General features: G+C 56.5%; 1 protein-coding gene across 5 annotated transcripts in view; it reads left to right on the forward strand.

Moving 5' to 3' along the window:
* The window catches only part of TACC1 (transforming acidic coiled-coil containing protein 1), a 32,492-nt gene that overhangs the window by 18,927 nt on the left and 2,012 nt on the right, over window positions 1-11,553 (forward strand). For all 5 annotated transcript variants that reach the window (XM_032092234.1, XM_032092233.1, XM_032092230.1 and 2 more), the window contains 10 exons: window positions 1,291-1,351; window positions 1,620-1,818; window positions 3,530-3,585; window positions 4,925-5,047; window positions 5,217-5,293; window positions 5,738-5,781; window positions 5,883-6,043; window positions 6,279-6,385; window positions 6,962-7,082; window positions 7,543-11,299. In XM_032092234.1, coding sequence (XP_031948125.1) covers window positions 1,291-1,351; window positions 1,620-1,818; window positions 3,530-3,585; window positions 4,925-5,047; window positions 5,217-5,293; window positions 5,738-5,781; window positions 5,883-6,043; window positions 6,279-6,385; window positions 6,962-7,082; window positions 7,543-7,611 — 1,018 coding nt within the window. In that variant the 3' untranslated portion in view covers window positions 7,612-11,299. The remainder of the gene's footprint in view (window positions 1-1,290; window positions 1,352-1,619; window positions 1,819-3,529; window positions 3,586-4,924; window positions 5,048-5,216; window positions 5,294-5,737; window positions 5,782-5,882; window positions 6,044-6,278; window positions 6,386-6,961; window positions 7,083-7,542; window positions 11,300-11,553) is intronic.

An 11,553-nucleotide genomic window follows, 5' to 3' on the forward strand; every position in this document is an offset into this window, starting at 1 on the left:
GCCAGGTGATGTGATAACCCTGGCACAGGAGAGGGTGCAGAAAAGAGGAGGGAGAGGATGTGGTGAGTTTGACTGCTCGTGGCAGGGCATGAGGGAGAAAACCAGTCCAGAGCGATTCTTCAGTGTGACCGAGGTGTGCATGGCAGCGTGCAAAGAAGCCTCCGTGTGCCGTGCCACGTCGCTCGTTGTGCTCTGCCGCGCATGTGTGCAATGGGGTGGGGAGGCTGGAGAGTGGCAGTAGGTGGGGGCAGTTCCATAAACCTGGGAGCAGCTCACTGCAGTCCTGCTCGAGCCTTTGCTGTGTCCCTGCGGCGGGGAGTGCCGTGTCTGAAGGCTGGCATCCCTCCCGAGGTCCCCGCAGCGGCTGTCACACGAGCTGTTCCAGCTCAGCAGGTGTCTCCTGGGGGTCAGACATGGCCCTGAGCCTGGGAGATCCCTGAGTGTGGAGTGTGAGGGGTTGAGATGCAGGAGAAAAGCTCATGCTCTCCCACCCACATTCCCACTGGGACGGTGCCTCCGCTGCCTTGCACTGTGCTGGTGCCCGGTGTGTCAGGATGCAGCCGTGCCTGCAGCCCTGCGCAGATGGCCTCCGAGATGGGTTGTCTTCAGGAATGTGGGATGAAGTTCCAGGGACAGCTTCCTCACTGGAGGGCAAGGGGACCACCTGCAAGACCTACTTGGGCTAAACTTCCCACCCGAGGGGCCCCTCTCCGTGGGGCAGCATTTGCGTCAGGCGGAGCGTTTGTTCGAGGCACAGCACTCGCCCTGGTGCTCTCCCACTCTGCCCTGGCCGCGCGGGTCTGACTCAACGTGGGAGATGTGGATGCTGTGGAGAAGTCCCAGACAAATCTGCAGCTGCAGGGACAGGGCATGAGACAGCCTGGACATGGTTCTTCCTGCAGAAAGTCGACATGCACTGAAGCCTCGGGTGCCTGGACACGCAGGGCGAGGGCGCAGCGAGGGAGATCCTTCTTTGCCAGCTCCTTGGCGGTTGCCTCTCTCGCCATCAGCCTCTTGGGGTCCTTGCTCCACTCCTTACCTTCCTCAGGAATAAACACCTCACAGACAAACCCAACTGATGTGTAGTCGTGTCTTTTGTTTGCCTGTTCCTTCCGTTCCTTCCAGAACTTGCTCTGCCTCGGTGTTCACTGGTGAGTGGGGTGCTGGCCTGCGGTGGGTGCAACGCTAGAGCTGGGACTGCCTCCCCCTGCTTGGGCTGTCTCGCACGCGCCCCTGCATCCCCCACAGCACCCCTGAACCCCCCTCAGCTGCTGCTTCTCTCTCCTGCAGGAGCGGCTGCAAGGTGAAGCAGCACGAGGCGCAGCCCCTGGTCCTGGACATCAGCACTCAGGTACGTGGGATCTCATCCCCAGAGGTGCGGGCTGGGCACAGGGATGCTGGGATGGTGCTGGGGAGAGCTGGGCTGCCTGAGCTTCACGCTGGCATCTTCCCTGCGGGCAGTTCCTGCTGGGAAGGGAGGGAGGGGGGCTGGTGGGGAGCAGCTTGCCAATGGATTTTAAGCCTTCCATACTTTCCATGAAGTATCCAGCAGCTCACCTGGTGGCCTGATCCCTGCAGATTAACCCGGTCTTGCTTAACTGCATACTTTGGTCCTGCAGGATGAAGGAGTGTTGATCTCAGAAATCCCAGATATTACAAATCGGGATGGACGTGCCACTGATGAGGAGAAGCTGGCCTCCACCACCTCCACGCAGAAAGCAGCCGGGCTGGAGAAGAAGGCTGAGCCAGAAGATGACCTGGAGTACTTTGAGTGCTCGAATGTCCCCGTGTCCACGGTGAAGCACAAACCAGAGGCAGGTAAGGAACATCCTGGTTGCCTTCAGCTCTGGGAATGTGCTGTGACTGCACCCAGGGAGCCTCTGTAGCCTCTAGCAAGGAAATGGTGCTGTTGAGGCAGCGCAGGCTCATCAGAATTTATTTACACTGACAGGGCTAAAGGCTGCTGCAGGTTCTAATGGAACCTCCCATTGCTTTCCTGCACTGTTTCCAGTATGGAAAATGATGGTCCAGGCTGTGTTTATTTAGACTTTGAGTACAGAGCACTCTCCCCACAATGCTGTGGTGGGATGTGGGTCAGGCACGAGGTTCCCTCCCTGTGGTGCTCCCTGCCAGTGCCTCCTGACACCAGTGCTCCCTGCTGAGCTGAGCTGAGCTGAGAGCTGAGCAGGACAATTGTCCATCGCTGGGAGCATCCTGCCCTGGCTCCTGGGCTGCATGGTCCCTGCTTAGAGCCTGTGCCAGGAGCAGAGCTGCCAGGACTTGGTGTCCCAGCACAGGGGCTGTGGTTGATGGAGAGCTCAGTAATGCCACAGAGACCCCCATTATTGCTCCTGGTGGAATTCTGCTGTCAGTCTCCCACGTAATTAGCCTCTCTGACCAAGCCATTACAAAATAATTAAAAGCCAGGCAACGTGACATTTAATCAATAGCCAAGTCCTAGGTGCAAGCAGGAGAGATCACCACGGGGGGGTTGCAGCCCTCCCCTCTGCAGGGACCTATTAATCATTTCTCCCGATGGCTGTGCTGGGCTGCCAGCTCCGGGGAGAGGAGAATGGTCCTTTGTCCTCAGGGGAGGAAAATCTGACAGTCAGGGGAGAGGCTGGGAGGGTTTGTTTATTGCTGCTGGTCTCAGAGGGCCAGGCAGGTGCACGGGCTCGGTGGGAGCTGTGGGTGCAGCTGCTGGCACCGGGATAAATGCAGGGAAACAGTGGGAAGTCTGTGGTCACCAGCGTTACATTGCCTCCTTCCTTTCCAAGCTGAGCTCTCTAAATACACAGTTCTCTGCCTGGTTAACACATGAATCATGTCTGCAGTTGTGTGAGTGTGGTCCATAAATTACCCCTCATGCTGTGTGAGGCAGCGCCGTGCCCACAGGTCAGGGTGTCCCTCCTGCAAGGCAGGGTGTCCTGTGAGGCAGTGTCCCGCAGGTCAGGGTGTCCCACACCTTGCAGATGTGGGGAGATGTTTTTTATCTTCTCTCTGCTGTTAAGAACAGCAGGGGCCATGTGGCAGCTCCTTTGGAGGATGATGGGACTGGCTGGCATGGGCTGGTGCTTGTGCTACTTGGAGTGGTCTGAGCAGCTGGTCTACTCCAGCATCCTGTTGAAGTGCAGAACGTCCTGTGCATCTTCCTCCTCCTCAGCTGCTGTGGTCTCAGGCATGGGTGGCAGCCCTGGGGACATGGACGGGCACAGGCTGAACTGCCACCAGAGGGAAGTGTTGGCTTCCTCTCCAAGGAGTGCAGGAAGGCTGGCAGGGTGCATGTTGTGGCACCTGGGGACAGGGTTTAATGGTGACCTTAGCAGCGCTGGGGACCCGATGGTCTTAGAGGGCTTTTCCAACCAAAATGGTTCCATGCAAGGGCAAGAGCTGGGGGCAAAGATGCCTTTGGGAGGGGAAGCTCAGGGGATGGAGTGGCTCAGAGGTACCCTCCTACGTCTCAGAAAATCTGTGTGTGCTCAGGGTGCTGTTTCCAAGTCAATAAAAGGTTGTGTTTCATTGTCTTTAGGTTTTGAAAAGGAGATCTGCAAGCAGATGGAAAAGGATGGGCCTGGCATCTTCCCTGTGAGTGCCTCTCGCTTTTTCCTTTCTGAAATGAGTTTCTTTGGGAGGTAAAATTCTTGACAAGCCCACACAGGGACTTGATAAAAATAGCAGAGATTTCCCAGCAGGCCTGGAGGAGCCTGGCAGAGACAGATCCCTCCTGGGTGGGCACTGTGGTGTGGGAGGGAGGGAGGAAGGGAGGGATGCTGGAGACAGAGTAGGAGCAGTGCCGAGCCAGGGCTGCACTGGAAAGTGGCTGAAGGACAGGGAGAGGGCAGAGGACACCATGGGGAGGGGACAAGCTGCTGGACACTGGTTGTGTCTCACATGGGGTGACCAGGGCTGGCTCTGATGGCCTGTGGGTGCTGGTGCCTTCTGCAAGGGATCTTCAGCCGCTGCCCTCAGGAAGGGAGCTGACAGCAGAGATGGGGGGAGAGTAAAAAAGCCCTGGCTCTGCAGCCACACTGACCCTGACACCCCAGCAGCAGCACCACTGTGCTGGGACACCCCTGACACGCCCCAGGACCTCTCTGCTGCGGGGGGCACCCTGTGCCAGCTTAGCAGCCCCTGGCCAAAGCTGCTTGAGTTGACAAGCAGATGACAGTGAGATTAGCGACATCAGCAACACCAACTTCTGTGAGACAGATTTAACTGTGCTGAGCCCCACAAGGACGTGAGGCAAAGTGAACCTTTTGTTTGGTGCCCAGGGAGCCTGGGTAGGCTCTGGTCCTGCAAGCAGGCTGGTGTCACCCCAAAGGCACCTGCAGGTGCTCAGGTGTGCACCTGCTTTTCGGAGATACTGTGGGAGGCTGCTGCCAAACCACACTGGGCTGAACCTCCCCAGTGTTGAGGTGTCCGGCCCCAAACCTGCCCCAGGGGCGGCTCCCACCACCGGCCATGGCTGCAGTGGAGCTGAGAGAGCCGTGCAGGGCTCGGGGAGCTTGAACTGAGCAGTAACTGAAGCGCTGGGGAGGAGGGGAGGGGAGAAGTGCTCCAGTGCTCTGGTTTCCAAAACGTGAGGAGCAGGCTGCCTCCTTCCTCCGAGCACTTCTCTATTTATGGCCTGGCAGCCCGTTCCCAAGGAGATGCTGCACGGCTGTCACTCGGCTGGGTGATGAAAGGAGGAACAGGCGGTGGTGTCAGCCTGGCTTGGAGGAATGTTTCTGGAGGCCTATCAGGCTGCAGGACCCCCCAGAGGAAGGGATAGGGTCAAAATCCAGTCAGGAATCAGCACCTGGGCTGTGGGGCTGAGCCTTCCCCACAGTTTGGTCTCTGTGATAAAATAGGGGAGAACACTCTGAACAGGGGAGGTGGGTGAAAAGAAACCCCCCACAAGATCCCAGCTGGGTAATTCCCCCAGGACAATCCTGGGCTGTGCTCCATGGACAAGTGCCCCAGCGTGAGCAGGAGCGAGAGTCCCCTGGCTGGCATCTGCCTCAGCGAGTCCGAGAAGGCGGCCGTGCTCACGCTCATCAGAGAGGAGGTAACGGCCGGTCCCTGTCCCCTGGGGCTGCCCCTCGATGGACCTCACCACGGGGGGAGCAGGGGCCGCTCTGCGCTGCCTGGGAGGGGGGATCTGATCCCCTGCGTGGGTCAGAGAGGGGAAGCCCCTCAGAGCACATCCCAAGGGTCCCCTGTCTGCTGCAACCCAGATAATCACCAAGGAGATCGAGGCCAATGAGTGGAAGAAGAAATACGAGGAGAGCCGGCAGGAGGTGCTGGAGATGAGGTACGAGCTGTCCCTGGCACGGCTCTGCGCCGGCAGCGCCGGGCTCTGCGCGCCCCTGGCAGGAGGAGGCTGAGCGGGGTGGAAGGGGCTGACACAGGTCAGCCTCACCGGGGTGGGGTGTCTTGGGAGAGATGTTCTCTTAGTGCTGGTGCTGTGTCAAGCCTGCTCGTTCCTTTGCTGCAGAAATAAAGCCCCGTTAGCTGTGCCAGCCCCAGCGGCAGAGGGGGGTCTTGGCCTGAAGCAGCACTGATGGGTGCTGCAGCCCCAACATCTGCGTTGCAGCCCCAACATCTGGGCCCTGTGACTGTGCGGCTGCAGGGGTTTGCTGGTGGGGCATGGGCCAGCAGGGCCTCCTGTGGGGCAGATTGTTGTCAGCACAGCTGGAGGTGCATGTCCCCAAAATCAGGGGCCTCTCACCTGTTTTTTTTCCCCTCTTCCTTCTAGGAAAATTGTGGCTGAGTATGAAAAGACCATTGCCCAGATGATAGGTAAGGTGCTGTCACCTGGCCAGGTGTGCGGGGCAGGGAGCTGGCTGCCACAGCCGTCCCCACTTGGTCACTGTGTCCTTGTTGTTTGTTCTCCATCCCAGAGGATGAGCAGAGGACAAACATGACATCTCAGAAGAACCTGCAGCAGCTTACGATGGAAAAGGACCAGGCTCTGGCAGACCTGAACTCGGTGGAGAGGTCCCTGTCAGATCTGTTCAGGAGATATGAAAACCTGAAGGGCGTCCTGGAAGGATTTAAGAAGGTCCTTACCTTGGTTTGCCCTTTCTCCCTGCAGCCCTGGTCCCCGGACACAGGGTTCCTGTGCAGCCACGCTCCATGTTTCTGTGCTGCTGAGCTGGATAAGGGGCTCCAGCATAAAGCAGAAGTTGGTTTTATTTAAAGCATTTGTTTTTACACTCAGAACTGTATCTATCATCCCATCAGAGTAATGACTTTGTGCCCAGTCCCAATGCAGATGGATGTACTTTCTTTTGCAGAATGAAGAAGCTCTGAAGAAATGTGCTCAAGATTATCTAACCCGTGTCAAGCAGGAAGAGCAGCGGTATCAGGCCCTGAAAGTCCACGCAGAAGAAAAATTGGACAAGTAAGGTCATGCATGAGATTGCTGGGTGCTTCAAGACCTTGTAGGGAAGCAGCTCCATTTGCTTTCCAGAGGCTGGAGGGCAGGAGCTGAATGATGTGAAAAGCTGCATTTTACAACCTCGGGCTCAAGTGTCCCTAAGTGAGGCAGAGCAAATCCCTGAACGCATTCTCTGATCTCTACTTATTTATTTTTTAATGGAGAATCTGAGGTTCACGGTCTATTTATGGTCACTTACCAAGTTCCCATCTTTCAGAGGGCTCGTGTTTGTGGCACGTGAAGGGGCTGTGCAGCCCTGGGGCTCAGCTGATGAGCAGGAGCTCACCAGCACATGTAACGCCGAGTGAAGTGGGTGGTGAGGTGGTTTAGCTTGGTTCTGAAAGAGCAGAGTTTCGTACAGGGGCTTGGAGGAGCTGAATTAACCCAGTTTCATCCAGTTCCCATATGGGCAAACCGCCTCTGTTGTATCCAGGCAAGCGGAGCTGGGCTCTGCAGTTGCTGCGTGGCCTCAGGCCGTGCCATGGTGCTCCTGCCTGCACCCAGACCTGGCCACCGGCCCCCTCTGTCCATCCCCCACAGAGCCAACGAGGAGATCGCCCAGGTGCGCACGAAGGCCAAGGCGGAGAGCGCGGCGCTGCACGCTGGGCTGCGCAAGGAGCAGATGAAGGTGGAGTCCCTGGAGAGAACCCTGCAGCAGAAGGTAACACACCTGCCCCACGCCTCTCTGCCAGCCCTGCCAGCAGCTCCTGTTGCTGCCCTGAGCATCCTGCTGATGCCAGAGGTGTCCTCCAGATTTTTGGTCAGAAGGTGGTTTGTGGGTTTGTTTTTTGGGGTATTTTTTTGGTTTGCTTGGGGTTTTTTGTGTTTTATGGGGTTGGTTTGGATTTTTTTGGCAGAATGGGCATTGCAGGCTCTGCCTGCTTGCAGAGATGTGAGCTGGGGCTGGGTTGCTGGAAATCTCTGCAGCTCTGGGGTCTGACTGGGATGAGGAGGGGTGAGCCCAGGGGCCCGCACAGTGCCTGGATGCTCAGAGGAGCTGTTGCAAGGGCAGGTGTAGGAGCGGGCTGCCCCTTCCTACGCAGGCTTGATGGCAGATGGCCCCAGGTTTTATCCCCCACCTGTGCCACCATGGGAGTCCCCAAGGTCTGCTTTTCTTCCAGAACCAGGAGATTGAGGAGCTGACCAAGATCTGCGACGAGCTGATAGCGAAACTGGGAAAGTCAGACTGAGTCTCACCACCCCTCGCCAGCACTCTGCACTTGGCCGCTTTTCTCGTGACGTTGAGCACCTTGCCTTACCCCCGGGCTCCCCGCAGAAAAGCTGCGTGTCCAGCTGCCCCGCTTGGCTGCCGGACCTGTGGCTCCTGAGCAGAGCCACTCTCCTCACTCTCTCTGTCTGCTTCCCACAGCTCCGGGGCTGGGATCCCTGCAGTCAGGCTGGGAATCCTGTGGTCAGCCTGGGCCTGTGTGTCCCTCCCAGGACCTGCCACGCTGTCCGTCTGCACCAATGCCAGCTCTCAGGTGGGAGGTGACAGCCTGGGCTCTGTCCCCCTTGGTTGGGCTGGGTCTGTTTGTGTCCCCACTGTCACTTACTGTCCTCACGTGCTCAGCGGAACAGTTCCAGCCACGTGGTAGGTCCTGCCCTGGGATGTGGGTGATGCCAGGGGTGCTGCTGGCTGGCTCTTGTGCTGGGGAAGGAGACCTGGCACCTGGATGGCTGGTCTCTGGTTCGTGGGTGAAGTCCAGCACAGCATCTCCCTGTCCCTGGCTGTGCCAGCCTCAGAGGAAGGGAGCTGACATCTCTGCATTCGTGCACTTTATGAGCATTTATGGGCACTTGGGGTCTCTGCTCACTCCTTCCAGTCAGGCACGGTGCTGACACAAGGCACGACTTGTTTCCCCCAGGGCACTGAAACAGTCACATAACCTGTAGTAACTTCGGTCCTCTCAAGGGAGAGTCTGGGTGAAGGGAGGCAGGAGGTTGTGGCACCAAGAGGTGCTTGAGAAACAGGGAGATGTTGGTTCTGGAGAGCTGGGACTGCCCTTCCATCCTCCCCTTGGCCACCCTGCCTGCAGCCCTGGCCCCTCCAGTGCCTGGGGGACCTGGTGTTGAACACGTGCAAAGCCAAGGCCATTGCTGGTGACTCCCCGTGCCATGGCCAGATCAAAGCCCCATTTCAGAGGCTGCAGGAGAAAGGAAGTGAACCCTGAGCTGCCTCGTGGCTGCTGCAGTAGCTGCAGTGGTGGAGGATTCTCTGCCTTGAACAGATAGTCCTAAAGTGTGAATTAAGGGAAATATTTGCAGTTTGGACTGTTTCCTGCCCAGCCTGTCAAACACTTTCGCAAACCTTTTTGCTGCTACTTTTTTGTAACAATTGAGCTCTTCTCCTTCTATTTTCTAATTCCCTGTGTTGAGCATGCAGAGCAAACACCTGTTTAAGCCAGAGCCATACACTTGATTATATTTTATTAGTTATATAATGTATAGAGAGAGTTTATTCTACACTTAAGCAAAGGTGTCAGCAGCCTGCCCCAGCACACAGCTTCCCAGCCCAAGCCCCCAGTTATCCCAGTGGTGGACTGGTCAGGGAAGCCAGTGGCTGACACCACTCAAAGCAGTGCACCTGTTGCTTGTGCTGGATATTCACCCTTTGCACAGTTGACAGAAAGGAAAAACCTTTTTTCCCCCTCTCTTTTCAACCCCTTTGATCTCCCCACCTGTCCGCCTCCTGGGCTGGTGAAAAAGCTTCAATCATATGATCAACAAGGACTGTTTCTGTTCCCCTTTGGGAGTCTGTGCAGGTAAAGCAAACCCCTGAGACGCAGAGATTTCTTGGGCAGTTGGCTTTTTCTCTTGAGGAACCAGAGTGCAGCATTGCACAACCTCTCAGAGCTGGTGAAAGGCTGGTTCAGGGCTGGATTTTGGTTTGGTCACTGGTGCACTGCACAAGGTGCCCGTGTGAGGCTGGTGGAGCCCCGGTGTGGGAGGCAGGTCCCAGATGGGACTGTGGCAGCTCTCAGCCTTCTGCCTTGCTCAGGGCCGTGATGCTCGTGTGCTGTCTTGGCTCAAGGTGTCACAGTCTGAGGTCAGTCTCTCCCTGGGGCGTTGCTCTGGCCCTTGGAGCTGATGGGTAATTGCAGAAGTTTAGGTTTCACCACTCAGCACTTCCCCAGACCCCGGACCTGCGCACAGCACAGTCACTGCTGCAACTTTCCCCTCTGGGCTGTCTGCGAAGCATGGCTCCACTGTGATAACGCACGGGGCAGAGTCCTCCATCCCTCCTGTCCCTGCTCCCCAGTGTCACCCGGTCCTGCCGTGCTGCCTCCTCCAGCCGGTGCTGTCGCATTCCCGTGCCTGTCTGCATGCACCCCAGTCTGGGCAAAGAAGATTCCTACGGAATGATTTATTAACTATAATATGGTTATAGTTACATATATATAAATACTTATGTAGTGGGTATAGTTATATAAAGTAGAAGGTGTGTGTTTGCAAACAGGCAGGATGGTTGCACCTCGTGTGCCGCACTCTGACATGCCGAGGTGATGGTGTCCCTGTGACCAGCACAGGGAAAGGCAGGTCCCTGTGCACGGTGTCACAGCCTGGGTGTGTTTGTTGTCTGTTCCTTGCAGTAGACTTTAAATGCCCCTTTCTGGCAGCGTTGGGCGCTGCCCGTGCTGCTGTTGCTGTTTGCAGTGTGTGTTTGCCAGCAGATCTGTCTGTAACCAAGTGCCAACCAGTAACCCCCAACTACTGATCTCTTCCCCCATCCCTCTAGTGTGACCTCCTCCAGGCAGGAACTTCCTCTGCATTGACTCCCATCCCTCTGCTTCCAGCCATGTGTGTAACTGCCATCGCCATCGGTTTTATATGTATGATAATTTCCCTTTTATATGTCAGGTAAATATTTGTAAGAGTTATACTCACACAAATGAGATTATTATAATGATTACTAATATATTTTTTCCATGTTTCATTGCCTGAGTAAAAACTGTGTTTATCACTCTTGAAAGCTTTCTTGGTGTTTGTGAGGTTGGTGAAGAGTTTTTGGAGGAGTTGGCTTTACCTTCGAGAATGGGCTGTGGTCTGCCTTGTCTTTATTAATGTGGTTTACATGGCAGTTGGTTTCAAATAAGCACAGTTATCATCTGTTCCTGAAATCTGCATTCCTGCGCTCTGAAATTCAGACCTGGGATGACTTTTCTGGCCCCCTGACTCCTACCATTCCCACCACACTGTGATGGTGCTGAGCTGTGGTGGTGAGCTCAGACAGCAGGAAGAGCTGAGGCAGCAGCAGGATGTCAGGCAGGAGAATCCTTGGCCTAATCCCTGCGCTGACAACCCTCCGTGGCCTTGGGTAAATCCTTCTGGAAGGATGGAGCCCTGGGGGCTGGGGAGTGCAGGAATTGTTCCACTGGGCTCCCAGCCCTGTAGGGGTTTTCAGTTCTCTTGCACTTCTCTTTTGGTGGGTTGGAAACTCTCGAGGGGTTTTCCCCAACTTGGCTGCTACTCATAACAAGAAAGGGGTTGTTCTCTGGACGGAGCAGGTGGGCTTGATCACGATCTTTGAAAGCCACCACAGGGTTCTGTGTCCAGGGGTGGTTTCCAAAGCAGGCACCAGCAGGATATGGGGCAGAGCCCAGCCCCATCCAGTGGCACCAGTGTGGCTCTGCCCCACTCCCATTCCCCAGGCCGGCCCATGTCCTTGGGGAGCTGTGTCCTGCCCCCCCGGCTAAGATGGCATTATCCAGGGGCTGCAGTGAGGTGTTATCCCAGCCCCCGATACAATCACTCAAGCAGATTAGCTGTAAGACCTTAAGACAAAACAGCAGCTACGCACCCCACACTGCACACTGCTGAGAATGCCTGCCCTGAAGACCCTACTGGCCCTGGCCATCGTCACGTCCCTGGCTGGAGAAAGTAAGTGTCCCTTGGCTCCAGGCAGCACAAGGTCGGGTAAATCGCTGTAGCTGCTCCTGCGCTTGCTCCTGCTCCATCCCTGTCACCTGCCTGTGGGCTGGCACAAGCCCACCGTGCCCCTGTCCCTTGCTGCTCCCACCCCTGCAGGAAAATGATGTTTTTGGGGGGAGGGTGGCTTTCCCCTCTGAATACCACCCAGAGAAGCCTCCTGTCCCTTGCCTCTCTGCCACTGGCACAAAGCCCAGGCATGTGGT

The sequence above is a fragment of the Corvus moneduloides genome, chromosome 27, assembly GCF_009650955.1.
Source record: "Corvus moneduloides isolate bCorMon1 chromosome 27, bCorMon1.pri, whole genome shotgun sequence".
NCBI classification, from domain to species: Eukaryota; Metazoa; Chordata; class Aves; order Passeriformes; family Corvidae; genus Corvus; species Corvus moneduloides.